Here is a 17,037-nt window from a genome sequence, read left to right as displayed (position 1 = left end):
GATTGTAACGCGCCGATACGGCGCGTCGTATAGACGTGGCCTAAAGAATCAGCAAAGAGTCCTGTGGCACCTTATAGACTAACAGACATATTGGAGCATGAGCTTTCGTGGGTGAATACCCACTTCGTCTTTGCTGCTTTTACGGATCCAGACTAACCCGGCTACCCCTCTGATACGTGAACTAAAGAGTCCATCTCAAATCTCCTTAGTGGTTGCTGCTGCGGCCCTCAGATCTGGACAGTGAAATCTTTCTTTACACCCAACTGATTCCCCAAACAGAAGCACCTGGGGAAAGTGGATCCACCCCGCCTCCCCCCGCCCTATTTTTATTAAGAAGGGAAGGGATGCAGCATCCTTCAGTGGCTAGGGCACGGGACAGGACTTGGGAGCCCTGGATTCTTTTCCATGCTTTGCCACAGACCTGCTGAGTGACCTTTTCATAGATTCAGAGAGTTTAAGGGCAAAGGAATTATTTAGTTTGATCTCCTGTATACCATTACCCTAATAACGAGCCCAGGAACTTGTGTTTGGCTAATACGTATCTTCCAGAAAGGCATCCAGTCTGGATCTGAAGACATCAAGAGGTGGAGAATCCACCACTTCCCTTGGGAGTTTATTCCAGTGGTTACTCACTCTCACTATTAAACATGTGTACCTTATTTCTAATCTAAATTTCTCTGGTTTCAGCTGCCAGCTCTTGGTTCTTGTTCTGCTAGATTAAAGAGCCCTTAGTACCTGGTATTACCTCCCTCCCCCATGAAGGTCCTGATACACTGTGGTCAAGTCACCTCTCAATCTTCTTTTTGATAAACTGAACAGATTCAGCTCTTGTGCCTCAGTTTTCCCATCAATAAAATGGGGATAATGATATTGACCCTCCATACTGCATTGCTTTGCGATCTACACTTGGGAAGCACTTAAGAGTTGTTTTGATCAGGTTTGTCCATCGTCTAGGACGTTGACTTCAACACAGTGACCTTGATGTTCCCCCCAGGAGCTTCCCTTGGCTCCTGTCTCTTTCCCATCGCTCTGGGTGCCTTGGCACAGTCCCGTTTGTAACTGTTTCCTTCTTCTCTGTAATTTACCATGGCATTCAATTTCCTGTAACTGTCTTAAAGACCAAATTTAATTGCAGCACGGTAATTACAGGTGAAGATCTCCAAATGTATTATTAAAAAACATGCATCCCCCTGAGCCAGAGACAGCTGATAATTTCCATATTACGCTTTGCTGAGCAGCTCTGGAATGGCTATTTCTGTGCATGTCACATGTGTGATGACAGCAGAGCTGGAACCTGAGACCTCTAAAGCGGATAATGAGCTTTCCCCGAATGGAAAGGCCAGTGCCACTCGGCAAGTACCTGCTATTGTGAGACTGTCCTTTTATCGCAACCTTGCAGCGCCAAGAGGATGGTTGGCAGACCAGCTCTCTGTGTAAAATTAATTAGAATGCCGTCAGCGCTGGCAGTTTTCAAAACGATGCACAGACGAAAAAGACTTTGATTCGGAGAGATACTTCGAGTCTGAGGTTGGGTACAAAACGTCAAAGCCTTGGAGATGCGGCATCCACCCAAGTCTGCTGCCTGCCCTGCGGATGGCTCCCCTGGTTTGGCAGATGTGACTAATGGAGCAGGCGACAGAAGGCTGTTATGCTCTGCCTCTGGGATCAAGCCAGGGTGGAGTGACTGACTGTAAAGAGCACGGAACATGGCACGTTGTGGAGCTCTCTCAAATTTGTGGTTCAGGTGTCTTCTCCTTCCCTTAGGGGCAGAGGACCTTTCAGTGACCCCGTCTGTGCATCTGGCTTCTTCAGGCCTGTGCTCTCTGCTGTTCTGCTGCCCCTGTGTCTCAGGGGCGTGTGCCTGGCAGCTGTCTCAGCACTGGCATTAGGATCATGGTCACCATCTTGCAGGGAAAGGCGGGTGTGAGGTGAGCGAGCACTCCAGTTAGACTCTGGATTCACCACCCATGGAGTCACTGGGGCGCTTGCAGCCAGGCTGCACAGAGTGCTAGCCAGCAGATTGGAGGGACCAGGCCTGCACTAGGGGAGTGGAGGGGGGAGGTGATAGATGTGGGGAGTGGATCCATCTTTTCCAGCTAGGAATATGGGATAATTTGGGGACAAATCCTGCCCCCTCCTGTGTAGGGCCTGGGGGGGCAGACACAGAGCATTGGGTACTGTTTCATTGCCCAGGGGAGGGGGAACAGAATCCAGGGAGTCTGCCCCCCATGAGCACCAAGGAACCCAGCTTCCCAAGGGCCCTTCACACAGCGATGTGCAGGGGGGCGACAGGTGGAGTGGGGGGGAATCATAGGTACTGACTCCATGGGTTCTCCAGGGCTGGAGCACCCGGGGGGGGGAATTGTGGGAGGAGTGGGGGCAGGAGGAGGTGGGGTGGAGGATTGGGAGAAGGGATGGAGTAAGGGCAGGGCCTGGAGCAGAGTGGGCGTCCAGAACCTGGGGAAATCCCAGTGTCGGCCCGTCTGGAAGGGGTAGATCTACCAGCCATAGCCCCCATCCCCACCTGAAGGTACCACGGAGGCTAATCCAGCCCTGAGACTGGAGAAGCAACTGCAGAGTATCTCTGCTGCCCCGCTGTGGCCTGGAAGGATTTCATCCTCCCGGCTCTCCAAGAGTTCTTGGTGCTAGAATAAGTAGAAGCCAAGCCAGGGCATCCTGGATGTCGGGAGCAGGCCATGGATCTAGTTCCGTTACAAGCAGACAGGCAAATACGCCTTGTGGCCAGTGCTGCAAAAATCATAGAATCATAGAATATCAGGGTTGGAAAGGACCTCAGGAGTATCTATGTCCCAAAACCCCGCTGCTCAAGCAGGACGATTCCAACTAAATCATCCCAGCCTGGGCTTTGTTCATGCTTGGGCCTTAAAAACCTTCAAGAAGGAGATTCCCCCTCCCTAGCTAACCCATTCCATGGCTTCACCACCCTCCTAGATGAAAAAGTGTTTCCTAATATCCAAGCCTACGGCGTCCCCCTGCAACTTGAGACCGATTGCTCCTTGTTCTGTCATCTTGTACCACTGAGAACAGCCTAGATCCATCCTCTTTGGAAGCCCCCTTTCAGGGTAGTTGAAAGCAGCTATCAAATCCCCCCTCAATTCTTCTTCTCTTCTGCAGACTAAACAATCCCAGTTCCCTCAGCCTCTCCTCATAAGTCATGTGCTCCAGCCCCCTAATCATTTTTGTTGCCCTCTGCTGGACTCTTTCCAATTTTTCCACATCCTTCTTGTAGTGTGGGGCCCAAAACTGGCCCATTGCTGACATCTCTCTGTTCCACAGCGGGTGGCAACATTCGCGGGCTGGGTGTGGCTGTTCCCCTGACTGGTGTGGGCAGGAATCCTTGGGCCAAACCCGCTCAATTTGCTCAGATACTTGAGCAGACTAACCAAGGGTGACTCCTGCTCTGATCCTGCATTGCAGATGGCAGTGGAAGACCAAAGCCATGCACCAAGGGCTCTCTAGCGAAAACCCAAGGGCTGTGCATTCCCCAGGTGCTGGGATGAATGCAGGGGCGACAGGAAGGGAATTAACGTACATCTCGGTAGGTGGGTCAGCGGCTGAGCAGCAGCTGGTGTCACACGGATGCTGAGGGCTGAAGGGAGGTGCCTTTGGCTTTGACCAATCAGACGTGCGGCAGGTCTGGACTGGGGTCACTTCCACCTGTGTCTGGCCTCTCAGCCTGGCAGCTACTCCGGCTCAGACTCACTTCAGCCAGATGCTGCTCTCAGTTACAGCGCTGTCTATCCAGAGTAAAACCAGTATGAGCTCAGACCCTGGGCCAGATCCTGGCACTCAGCTTTGCTGTTCAGGGAGTGCCAATGGGGTGTAACTCACAGCGGGGGAGTCTCCCAGCATGTCCATCCCCACACCAAGTCCCCGGCAGCCCCTGGCATAGGACACACACACTGAGGCTCTGGTGAGCTCGGCTGGTTGGTGACCCACGGGTGTAACTCAGAACAGCAACCTTCTCCAGCAGCCTTTAGCTCCTGTTGACATTTGGATCATTGCATTCGGGGCTTTCTCTGGTGAAATGCCCCCTGCCCCTCTTGATGGGCGTTACCTCTGTGCCATGAGGATGGGTCACCCCAGGGCTTCCTCCATCTCCTGTTTGCTCCTTTGCCAGACCAGGCAATAAGCAGACTCCTTGGATTTGCATGCTGCATTAACACCTCTGTTGGCTCAGTGGTGCGATTCAGTACTTGGACCTGCTCCCACTGAAACACTCAATAGACTTCCAGGGGGCAGGATCGGACCCTTTAAGAGGCGCCATTCTCGATAAATTCAGAAATAGACAGGAGCGGGGACAGTGGGCACGCAGAAACCTCTCCCAGTTAGGAACCCAGCTCAGTGTCCCAGGCGAGCATCTCTGGCGCCGCCAGGGGCAGGGTGCTGATGTCATTTTGCAAATGAGAAATCCCTGTGTTTAAGGGCCTGATTCTCCATTGCGTTATGCTGATGTCATGCTGGAGTAACTCCAGTAACTTCTATTTACACCTCTGTAATTCAGAATCAGGATCCTGTAACTTGGCCACAACAGCTCCCTGCAGCCTGGCTCAGACGGGTCATGTCATAAGAACATAAGAACGGCCATACTGGGTCAGACCAAAGGTCCATCTAGCCCAGTATCTGTCTACTGACAGTGGCCAATGCCAGGTGCCCCAGAGAGAGTGAACCTAACAGGCAATGATCATGCGATGTCTCTCCTGCCATCCATCTTCATCCTCTGACGAACAGAGGCTAGGGACACCATTCTTTACCCAATCCATCCCATGTTGGGATTTTTAATGAATTAAGTAGAAAACATGCCATGTGGCCTGGCATTCTGCTCCCTTTGCCATGCTAGCTGCTCATTCACTGCCAGTCTCCTGCACCGCTTACTGTGCTGACGCATTGTGTCCCTGGGCTCTCCCACTCCCCTTTCTGGGTCAGGATCTGCCGCGGCTAGTCATCCTGCTGTGTTCTAACCACCCCACGGACACTGTCAGCCCCCCATTTAAACATAGGGATACTGAGCTCTCAGGTCAGGTGCACACCACAGACCTGTACTGCGATAGGGATGTGATGAATCCACAGCCCAAGCGACGTAGTTATCCCATGTAGACAGCGCTGTGTCAATGGGAGAGCTTCTCCTGGCGATGTAGCTACCACACGGAGGTGCATTAACTACGCTGACGGAGACGCTCTCCCGTTAGCATAGTCATGTCTTCACTAAAGTGCTACCTCAGCACAGCTGCACCAGTGCTGCTGTAGCGCTGTATGGGAAGACAAGCCCTAAGAGTGAAATGCACAACACTCTCTCCCTCCCCCACCACTGTCCCAGAACTAGACCCATGTCTGCGGCGGAAGAAGCGTTAAGGCCTCTGTCGTTCTCTCTGCAGAGTGGATCGTCTTCCCTTCACTGCTCAGCGTCCCAGCCTGAATGTCCTTTTAATGTGCTGTTAATGGGCAAAGAGCTATTGAACTGTGGCCTAGAAATATTCCTTTGTAACCTTCTCCACCTTACTTTTGGGTTGCTTCCCAGAGTCGTACTGAAGGTCATGAATTAGAAAGAATATGGAGGCAGAGAAGTGCTGACTGCAGGACAAACTCCACCTGTTCAAAGCTGCTGCTCTTGCTTGCAAGCATTTTTCAAGGGAATTTTTATTGCCACCTAACAAAACTGCATGTGGCTGTATCTCATTAGGGACCCTTACCTATGCCGAATAGTACTGCATGCCATGGATAACCCACAGGGCTGCTTACAGATACCAGTCAGCAGTCAAAGAGAGCAGCACGGGGCCCTCAGAGCAGACAGGGTTAAATCCAGCTTTAACTGTCACCAGGACCAAACGGTATCACCCAAGAGTTCTGAAGGAACTCAAATGTGAAATTGCAGAACTACTGACTCTAGTCAGTAACCTATCATTTAAATCAGCTTCTGTACCAGCTGACTGGAGGATAACTAATGTGACACCAATTTTTTAAAAGGGCTCCAGAGGTGATTGGCAATTACAGGCCTGTAAGCTGACTTCAGTACCAAGCAAACTGGTTGAAACTATAATAAAGAACAATATTGTCAGACACATAGATGAACATAATTTGTTGGGGAAGAGTCAACATGGTTTCTGTAAAGGGAAATCACACCTCGCCAATCTACTAGAATTCTTTGAGGGGGTCAAAAAGCATGTGGACAAGGGGGATCCAGTGAATATAGTGTACTTAGATTTTCAGAAAGCCTTTGACAAGATCCCTCACCAAAGGCTCTTAGGCAAAGTAAGTGGCCATGGGATAAGAAGGAAGGTCTCATGGATTGGTAACTGGTTAAAAGATAGGAAACAAAGGGTAGGTATAAGTGGTCAGTTTTCAGAATGGAGAGAGGTAAATAGTGGTGTCCCCCAGGGGTCTGTATTGGGCCCAGTCCTATTCAATATATTCATAAAGATCTGGAAAAAGGGGTAAACAGTGAGGTGGCAAAATTTGCAGATGATACAAAATTACTAGAAAACAAAAAGAAAAAAAAAAAAAAAAAAAAAAACAAAAAAAAAAAAAAAGATAGTTAAGACCCAGGCAGACTGTGAAGAGCTACAAAAGGATCTCTCAAAACTGGGTGACTGGGCAACAAAATGGCAGATGAAATTTAATGTTGATAAATGCAAAGTAATGCACATTGGAAAGCATAATCCCAACTATACATATAAAATGATGGGGTCTAAATTAGCTGTTACCACTCAAGAAAGAGATCTTGGAGTCATTGTGGATAGTTCTCTGAAAACATCCACTCAATGTGCAGTGGCAGTCAAAAAGCGAACAGAATGCTGGAATAATTAAGAAAGGGATAGATAATAGGACAGAAAATATCATGTTGCCTCTATATAAATCCATGGTATGCCCACATCTTGAATACTGTGTGCAGATGTGGTCGCCCATCTCAAAAAAGATATATTGAATTGGAAAAGGTTCAGAAAAGGGCAACAAAAATTATTAGGGGTATGGAACAGCTTCCATATGAGGAGAGATTAATAAAACTGGGACTTTTCAGCTTGGAAAAGAGATGGCTAAGGGGAGATATGATTGAGGTCTATAAAATCATGACTAGTGTAGGGAAACTAGACAAGGAAGTGTTCTTTACTACTTCTCATAGCACAAGAACTAGGAGCCACCAAATGAAATGAATAGGCAGCAGCTTTAAAACAAAGAAAAGGAAGTATTTCTTCACGCAACTCACAATCAATCTGTGGAACTCCTTGCCAGAGGATGTTGTGAAGACCAAGACCATAACATGGTTCAAAAAAGAACTAGATATGTTCCTGGAGGATAGGTCCATCAATGGCTATTAGCCAGGATGGGCAGGAATGATTTCCCTAGCCTCTTTTGCTGGAAGCTGGGAATGGGCAACAGGGAATAGATCCCTTGATGATTCCCTGTTCTGTTCATTCCCTCTGGGGCACCTGGTACTGGCAACTGTTGGAAAACAGGGTATTAGGCTAGATGGACCTTTGGTCTTACCCAGTAGGGCCATTCTTGTGTTCTTATGTTAGCTGTGGTGAGGTTAGAGTTTGTGTCTTGAATACCAATCCTCAAATCTTACACACATGCTAAACTCTGCACACAGAGAGTAGTCCAACTGAAGTCAATGGGACTATGCGTGTGTGTAAAAATGCATATGTGTGTTCATTTTTGCAGAATCCAGTCTCTAGCTACTAATCCTTTGTTAACAGAAATATGAACTGAAGAACAGCACAGAGATAAATAAAAAGCAAATCATGCTTTACAAGCGTGAGGAGATCAATTGTTTTTGGTCAAGGACAGTTTATAGCAGAGTATCTAATCGCTATATGTGTAGGATGGATGGGGCCTTTATTGTGTACCTCTATAATCTGTCTAGGGGCTTTATCCTGCCACCCTTCACCATTGTATCTGGCTGCCTTCCATGTAAAATTAACAGTAGCCAAGTCCCCAGTGCACCCATGGAGTTCGTAAAACACATGAACAGGCAGGGGTATGCACACGTGTGCACACACGCACATCTGTGCTCTCTCTCTCACACACTCTAGCAACTGTGTGTAATGCGTCTTTAACATGTGAGGGCTATTTCCTTCATTGCACGTTTCGTCACATAACTCTCAAGAAAACCTTCAACTTTCCAGTATTTCCGTGGTTCTTCTTCTTCTGGGGCTTTTTAAGGGGTTCTGTCAATCTGGTTTAAGACCCAAAATTTGCTTGTGTTGTAAACAAACGGGTTGGAAAAATCTAACTAATGGAAATGGTTCTTTATTTAAAATCTCTTATGGAATCAAAGTTCCAATTAGAAACCCAGGCCCAGCAGCATGAACACGAGAACAAGAAAGTATCAGAGGGGTAGCCGTGTTAGTCTGGATCTGTCTTGATTCATATAAGTGAAGTGCAAAAAGCTGGGTGAAGTGCATGTAAAATCCAAGTAGATACAGCACAAAAAACAAATGAGCCCCATTAATGATGACAAGTATATTAGACGTCTAAAGTTCTCTCCCTTTTAATCATCTGAATTGTTGTTAGTTTCACACGTGTGGGCTTTTCAGAATGATTTTCATCTTGATAGTGTCCCTTTTTCCTCTTTTGTGCTGTGGTAGCTTAATGGTATCTCTCACTGCCAGCTAGGCATCTCGTCACTCTCAAAGATGAATTAAAGGTTGTTGCAAGTGCTAGCGTGACCCTGAGTCCCCCTACCAATTTTGGGGCACTTACAATAACATTTCCCTGTTTTTAGATCACTTTTCTCTCCTGTGCAGCTATGTGAGACCCCACAATAATGGGGAGTTGACTCACCGCAGGCTGGCATGGCCCGCACAGGAGTAGTCCCAAGGCTAGTAGTGAAACTGACTAGGCACAAAGTACTGTGCTGTCAAATGCACATGTAAACACACTGAAAAGAGAGAGCTGTGTGTTCCCTGCTTGTTCATTTGTGGTGGTCTTAGCTGTTGCTTCTGACAGTAGCTAAAGCATTTTCAGAGAAAAGTGTGCTTTCTTTTCATTGGTGGTGTCCCTTTGCCAGAGTGGGTCATCTGGATTTGGAAATAATCCCATTGTCTGCACAGGACTAAGATTCCAGCACATTCTTGTAAAGGAAACAAAGCTAGCTTGCCCATTGCAGCCTCGGGGGAGTTGTAGGGTTATATTGGCCGTTCCTTGGCTCAGTCTGCGTGACTCTGATGCTGGATGCAGCGTTGATGTAGCCGTGCTGGACCCGGATAGACAAGGTGGGTGAGGTAATATCCTTTATCAGACCTGCTTCTCTTGATGTTACCTCACCCACCTTGTGTCTCTGATGCTGGTGAAAGTGTCAAACTGATAGTCCTGGAGGCTTCTGTTAACCCGCAGCCATGCTACCTTCCTTCGCTGGGGCCACATTCTTCACCTCGGAGATTCAGTTGCCATGGCTGGTTCTGTCCTTGGCCTCTTGGCAAGACTGCCAGCAAAGGGGGAATTGTGGTGTTGATTTTAATGTGAACACCTCTCCACTGGGAACTGGAAGAGACCAGGCAACTTATTTCACATCAGCCTCTGGCCTGTCATTACATCGGAATCACTTCTGGGAACCACTAACTTGGGCTTGCTTTGAACATACTGGATCGGAAAGTCTCAGTATCCCATGATGGATCCCCTGAGCCATCCAGTGCCCCTGTTCCTCTCATTCATATGTTGCTTACTCTGATAAATTGGACTGTTAGCCAGGTCTAGAATAATTTGCCATAATTCATCATTTATCCTGCATGGAGCTAATGCAGCAAAAAGCTAATTATACCAGGAAGAGGGCTGCCGGTAGCATTTGCATGCAATCTTAGCAGCGTACGTACCAGTGTATATTCTGTACCATCCCTTGTGGGACAGGGCAGGGAGACTGCAAAGACAGGAAGATCTTGATTAGTGGTTGAATCTCTCTGACCCATTTGAGCTGTTCACGTGTGCGCAAGGGAACTGCTGCGGAGATCTGTGCATACCTCAAGATCTGTGGTACATTCCACTCTCCAGCGCGTCTCTCGGGGGTCAAACTGAGGCATCTTGCTAAGAGACCAGTCCTGACACACAAAACGAATGGCATGGCATGGCAGGCAGCCTCCTTCAGACACCGAAGCGCTGGCTATTCAGGAGAGTTTACAGTGATGTGGCTGCACTGCCGAACGCTCTCTAGCGTAGCTGTTCTCAGCCAACAGGGGAGAGTTCTCTCGTCAGCTGAATTACTCCATTCCCCTCGAGTAGAATGTTCCCGCCAATCTAGCGCTGTCCACACTGCTGCTTAAATCGGCACAAGTTACATCACTCAGGGGAGTGGCTAATTCACACCCCTGAGCGACACAATTTATGTCGAATTAGGCTGCAGTGTAGCCATAGCCTAAGAGGTTGTGCAGACCGCTGCAGTGTAGCCATAGCCTAAGAGGTTGTGCAGACCGCTCCATGTAGGAGACTAAGTAGCTGCCTGCCTGTCAGCATAACCTGTCCTCTCTCTACCCTGGGGGAGGGAAGAACACTTTCACACCATACTGTGTCTAATTAGCACCCAGGGTACTGTAGTTCTGGCTGGACTCTGCTTCAGCTAAGATGGAGGAAGAGGGCTGTCCTTCTTCCTTATTAGTCAGCTAGAAATCCGGTGCCTGTCTCTTCCATTGGCTTGTCTTTCCTTTTACACTGTGTGAGCATCTCATCCTCGTTCCCAAGGGATGTTCATCCCCATCAGAAAACCTGTGCACTGTTTGGAACAGAAGGCAGCAGGGGGCGAGCCCAGGGCTGGAATAGCAGGGGGGTTGTGACTGAGATGCATTGACAGACTTATGGGGACACGACCAAAAATGTTGTGGGGGCTGCAGTTCAGACTCAATCCTTGTACTGGCAGAGCCAGGGCCAGCTCCAGGCACGAGCACAGGAAGCAGGTGCTGCGGCGGCCAATGAAAAGGGGAAGCATATGCAGGTTTTCGGCAGCAATTTGGCTGCGGGTCCCTCAGTCCCTCTTGGAGGGAAGGACCCGCCGCCAAATTGCCGCTGAAGAATGAAGCGGCGCGGTAGAGCTGCCACTGAAGTGCTGCTAATTGCGGCTTTATGTTTTCTTTTTCTTTTCCTTTGCTGCTTGGGGTGGCAAAAAGCTGGAGCCGGCCCTGGGCAGAGCAGCGGGGCTGCAGAACTGGAGTGACAATGACAATGCAGAACAGCCCCTCCTGCAGGACATGGCACCACTTGTGAGAGCAAAGGGGTTTTGAAACCCTAGGGATTTACTGAGTGTTAAAAGCTAAGAGATGTGATCCTGGTTTGGATAATCAAGGTTAAACTGTTTCTAGCACGTCACATTTTTAAAATGCTGTGTAGATACTGACTAGGGGTGCCAGGGAAAATGTCCTGGGGAGTGGGGAGGCAGCAGGTCAGAGTTGAGGGGCAGTGGCAGAGCAGCGGAAGTGGGGGAGGGCATCCCATAACTGAAATGACAAGGGAGCTGCAAGTGAAAACTGAGCTGCGTCAGCAGGGCTGAATACGTGTGGAACTTGCAGTGCAGTTGGCACTGCCTAGTGGTAAAACTCCCTGACTTCCCCCAACCCAAGGAGGCCTGAAGTCTCTTAGTGCTCGGTGTATCTGTGTTTGGACACTCAGCACGATAAGCCATGACTACAGATCCCAAGCCAGTTCCTCACACCAGGGCTGTATGACCTGTACTGTACTCCTAGCTAGGCAAAATTTCTGGACAAATAGGTTATCTGCCAAAAAATGCAGCCTTGGGTGACATGAATTCACTGAATCGTTTTGGCTACAGAGCAGGTAGGATGGTGATGCCCCCTTATAACTTAGAATCATAGAAATGTCAGGCTGGAAGGGACGTTGAGAAGTCAGCAAGCACAGCCCCCTTCCTGAGGCCAGACCAGGTCAACCTAGACCATCCCTGACAAGAGTTTGTCCTACCTGTCCTCAAAAACCTCCAGTGACAGGGATTCCACATCCTCCCTTGGATGAATGAAGCCCATTCCAGAGCTTAAGGAATGAGGCTGAGGGAACTGGGATTGTTTAGTCTGCAGAAGAGAAGAATGAGGGGGGATTTGATAGCAGCCTTCAACTACCTGAAGGGGGGTTCCAAAGAGGATGGCGCTTGGCTGTTCTCAGTGATGGCAGATGAGAGAACAAGGAGCAATGGTCTCAAGTTGCAATGGGGGAGGTCTAGGTTGGATATTAGGAAATGCAACCCAGAATGATATTAGTGGTTTTTGCAACTGGATCACATTGTTGATTCATATTCAATTTGTGATCCACTCTAACCCCCCAGATCCTTTTCAGCAGTACTGCCGCCTAGCCAGTTATTCCCCATTTCGTTGTCGTTCATTTGATTTTTCCTTGCTAAGTGAAGCACTTCGCACTTGTCTGTATTGAATTTCCTCTTGTTGATTTCAGACCAATTCTCCAATTTGTTAATGTCAATTGAATTCAAATCCTGTTCTCCAAAGTGCTGGCAACCCCTCCTAGTCTGCTATCATCTCCAAATGTTAAAAGCGTGCTCTCCAGTCCATTATCCAAGTCAAACAACAATATTGACCCCTATGCGACCCTGCTAGATAGGCCCTTCCCCTTTCACAGGGAACCATTGATAGACCCTACTCAAAGAGTGGTTTTTTCAACCATATGTGCCCCCACCTGATAGTAAGGCCATCTAGCTCAAAGCTCGCTTTAGCTACGTGGTCAGGGCACTCCTCTGGGATGTGGGAAACCCAAGTGTGAATCCCCATTCAGAAGCAGGATTTGAACCTTCTCCTCTGCCAGGGGCGTGCCCTCTCCACCAGGCTATTAGCTGTTCTGGGGTGGGGTGCCCTCAGGGTCTCCTGCTGAACTTCTTCCATTTTGTATAAATTATGGAATATTCACTGGTGCAGAGACTTGATCTCGATGCTCCCACCTCCTCGGTGAGGGGCCAAACCCCCAAGCTGCAGAGTCATTGTCTCCCCATTTTATCCTCTGGCCCAGTGACTGTTGAAGCATTTTATACTAAGTGGGACAGGAGAGACTGAGAGAGACCCATCTGCAGGCTAATGGTTCAGGCAGTCCCCAGGGATGGGGGACACCTGGGTTCAAATCCCTGTCCTGCAGGTGCTACAGCCAGGATTGTCTCAAGTGAGGATGCCAGCCAGTGGGCTAAAAGGGAACCCCACCTTTGGCCATTTCATGAATCTAGCCCTTGGAAAACGCTGTATTTCCGGTTGAACAGCATGCTTTGTTTGACCCCAAACAGACTGTTTTGATTTGCAGAAATTTTTCAGATTCAGTTTGACCCAAACCAAATGTTTTATTTTAATTTTTTGGAGCTGCCAGCAAACCGAGAAGTCCCCCAGCTCTGTTCCCAGCCCTGACTGCATGGGGAGGGCAAGGCCAGGGGGCTGCAGCTCTGAAGGGGAAGGCTGGAGTGCTGCTCCTGGTGAAGAGCTCCCTGAGATGTGGGCAAAGCAGAGTTCCAGAATGAAGAGCCCTTGATCCTGGCTCCTGTGACAGAGACCCTGAGCTGCTGTGGGCAGTGCTGTGTGCTAGCAACTGGGGCCTGTCCCCGAGGGAGCCTGACCGGTGTGTTCTTTGCTTCCCCTAGGCTTGCCGCGACTTCCTGGAGTTAGCCGAGAGCCACAGTCGGAAATGGCAGCGGGCACTACAGTATGAGCGGGAGCAGAGGATCCGCCTGGAGGAGACCATTGAGCAGTTAGCCAAACAGCACAACAGCTTGGAACGGGCCTGCCGGGGAGCTCCCGGCCTGTCCTCGAGCGCCACAGCAGTCAGCAGCACTTCCAAGGGTGAGCGACCTCCTTCCCTAGGGCCCGGAGGGCTGGGATGCCAACAGCCTGGGTCCCGCCAGCCCAAGAGCTCTGCTGCTGTGATGTCACAATGGCAGCAGGGAGCAGCCGCCAGAGTGCAGCAGTATGGGGTGGGAGGAGGGCAATGGGGCAGGAGGGATGGGGGGCTGCCCTCTCACTCGTTCCCAGTCAGCCGCTGGTAGGGCACCAGCAGAGTCGGGAAGGATGGACAGGGCAGCCCATCATGGCCAGAGATTTTTTCTCAGGTAAAAGCCTGTTGAGGGGTAACAGGACAGGCATGTCCTGTGAAGAGGCAGTACTCCAGCTGCCTCCCTGCGAGCTCGTCTCCCCAGGGGAATCCCGTTCTTCCCACAGTTGCCTCTACTGGCCGGACGAATCCCAAGGTGATGCTACAATCTGGTGTTAGGAAGTTTGCATCTCCACATCCCAGTGATGCAAGGTTGCGTTTGTCCCCAGAACATTGGGCCCCACGGGTTTGAGCATGAGAGCACTGGAGCCCTTTGCCCACATCCAGTGGCTAGTGTCTCATTTGCGGGTTGCAATCGTTGCTGGAGAATAAAACCGAATTGCAGTTGATGCTGATGCCAGATCGTTGTCCCCAGACACCATTCTGGCTGCACCAGCCGGGTTTGGTTTTATTGTAACCCAGAAACGGAGCCTTGGCTGTGTATAATGCCGGGCCAGGGCAGTTCCCTTGTACCACGTAGGGGTTAGGGGAATGGATCCATGCACATAAACACGTAACAGTCAGCCCCACCCATCCCCAGAGCTCTCCAGCCTAAAGGAGCCTCTTACTGTGACGCTCTATGGCTGTGGGGCTCTCCCCACAGGGCAGTGTCATCATCACAACATGGATTTGTGATGCAATGTAACAGATAAGTGGCCTGACCTCCTGCCAGCGAGGACCATGGGGCATGACTGTGAGTATATCAGCTCCTCTAGGGCCTTTGGCCCAAGTGGCTCAAAGCATTTGACATCCCTGGGAATGGTCTATTGTTCCCATTTTGGGGGAGGGGGGGGCGATGGGGGAGGTAGCTGAAGCAGAGACGAAATCACCTCCCCAGTGTCACAGAGCAAGGCAGTGGTACAACAGGGAATTTATCTCAGGGATTCTGGTTTCCCCCATGCTGTGACCACTAGATCACACTCCCTTCAGGAGCTGAGATCTGAGTCCATATATCCTGACTCCCAGTCCCCTACTCTAACCACGCTCCCTCTAAGAGCTGGGATTTAACCTAAGAGCCCAGCTTGCCAGGCCCCTGCTCTGACCACTAGATCATACTCCTTCCCTATCCAGGGAATTGAGTGCAGGAGCCTTGACTCGTGGGTCCCCTGCTCCACCACAACAGTACATTTCTTCTGGAGTCAGGAATAGAGCCCAAGAATGGTTCTGTCCCATCCTGAGCCAGTCTTAGACGTTACCCTCCTTCTCCAAGTCTTCCTGATGTCTGGCTGCTAACAGGAGATCCCCACCTGCCTCGGACTTAGGAGAAAAGCTCCTAGGAGCGGGTATTTCATATCAGCAGGGGCCTCAAGTGCTGCACAAACTAAGCTGCTTTTGCAGAGCTGGCCTATTTCTCAGGTGGGAAGAGAAGTAGTACCCTGGGCTTTGCAGAAGTCTCATGCTGTGTACAGCTCCATCTGGTGCTGAAGGGAGACACACTGATCTATTTCCCAGAGTGATGCTGTGGCCAAAAGGGCTAATGCAATCCTTGGTTGCATAAATGGGGATTTCAAGCTGGAGTAGAGAGGTCATAGCACTTCCATATTTGGCACTGGTGTCTTTGCTGCTGGAATGTACTGCGTTCAGTTCTGGGGCGCATAATTCAAGAAAGATGTTGATAAATTGGAGAGGGTTCAGAGAAGAGCCGTGAGAATGAGTAAAGGATTAGAAGACCTGCCTTAGAGTGATAAACTCAAGGAGCTCCAGCTGTTTTAGGGGTGGTTAAGGGGTGATTTCATTGCAGTCTATAAATACCTGCATGGGGAACAAATATTGGATAACGGGCTCTTCAGCCCAACAGAGAAAGGTCTAACAGGAGTCAGTGTCTGGAAGCTGAAGCTAGACAAATTCAGACTGGAAATAAGAAATACGTTTTAAAGAGTGAGGGTGATTAACCATTGGAACCATTTCCCCAGGGGTGTGTTGATTCTCCATCACTGGCAATTTTAAAATCAGGATTGGATGTTTTTCTAAAAGCTCTGCCCTAGGAACTCTTCTGGGACAGGTCTCTGGCCTGTGCGATAGAGGAGGTCAGATGATTGCAGTGGTCCCCTCTGGCTGCGCTACACGGTGGGTGGAGAGGAGGTGTGCCCCCTAGCAAAGCTGGATGGCAGTAGGAGGTGTTTTGAAGGCTTACTGCCCCCAACACTGGGAGAAGCATCCCTTGCTACACCTGGGTAACCAGCTTAGCCATCGTGGCTGGAAGGAGGCAGGGCTAGGAGCCGGTCCATGCCCCACCCACACTGCCCCTCTCTGGGGCCATTAGCTAGCACACAGGGCTGGGAGGCAGCTTGTAGCAGTGTGTGCTGGGGAGCAGCCCCTGGTGGGCCCTTTTACCCCCTGTAGAACACCCACACAGCACAGACATTCAGCCCTGCCAGGGAGAATGTCACTGCACATCCCTTCTGTATGGATCCCAGTGAGCCAGGACCAAGCACAGAGAAGAAAGCAGATTTCCTCTGCTGGATGGGAGAGCGGAATGCAGCTTGCTGGCTGGAGCAGGTGCATGGGCAGCGCAGTGTCTGGGTCTTCATTGCAAATTCTTCCCTCCACCTACCTACTGCCTCTCGGAGGGATGGATTCACTATAGCAACGGAATAACCCCTTCTGTCGCTGCAGGAAGTGCCTGCACTACAGTGTTGTAGCTGGGCCGCTGTCACGGCGGCTGTAGAGTAGACATGTCCAGAACCCGTTTACGTGGTGCATTTGGCAGCACTTTGTGTGTCATCATTTCGCCCCCGTAGGCAGCAGGCACAGCCAGTCGTGATGCCTGTAGTTACAGGTGCCTCTTATTTTTCAAAAAGAGCAGGAGTGCTTGTGGCACCTTAGAGACTAACAAATTTATTTCAGCATAAGCTTTAATGGGCTACAGCTCACTTCTTCAGATGCATAGAATGGAACACACAGACAGGAGATATTTATACATACAGAGAACATGAAAAGGTGGAAGTATGCATACCAACAGGAAGAGTCTAATCAATTGAGATGAGCTATCGTCAGCAGGGGAAAAAAACC

The 17,037-nt window shown here is 49.8% G+C and overlaps 1 protein-coding gene across 2 annotated transcripts in view; it reads left to right on the top strand.

The window, feature by feature from the left end:
• The window catches only part of LOC116835625 (oxysterol-binding protein 2), a 300,166-nt gene that overhangs the window by 224,037 nt on the left and 59,092 nt on the right, over positions 1-17,037 (top strand). For both annotated transcript variants that reach the window (XM_075059913.1, XM_032798612.2), the window contains exon 3: positions 13,580-13,778. In XM_075059913.1, coding sequence (XP_074916014.1) covers positions 13,580-13,778 — 199 coding nt within the window. The remainder of the gene's footprint in view (positions 1-13,579; positions 13,779-17,037) is intronic.

Source organism: Chelonoidis abingdonii, chromosome 22 (genome assembly GCF_003597395.2).
Source record: "Chelonoidis abingdonii isolate Lonesome George chromosome 22, CheloAbing_2.0, whole genome shotgun sequence".
In the NCBI taxonomy this organism is placed as follows: Eukaryota; Metazoa; Chordata; order Testudines; family Testudinidae; genus Chelonoidis; species Chelonoidis abingdonii.
This window is presented reverse-complemented; position numbering and strand designations above follow the sequence as displayed.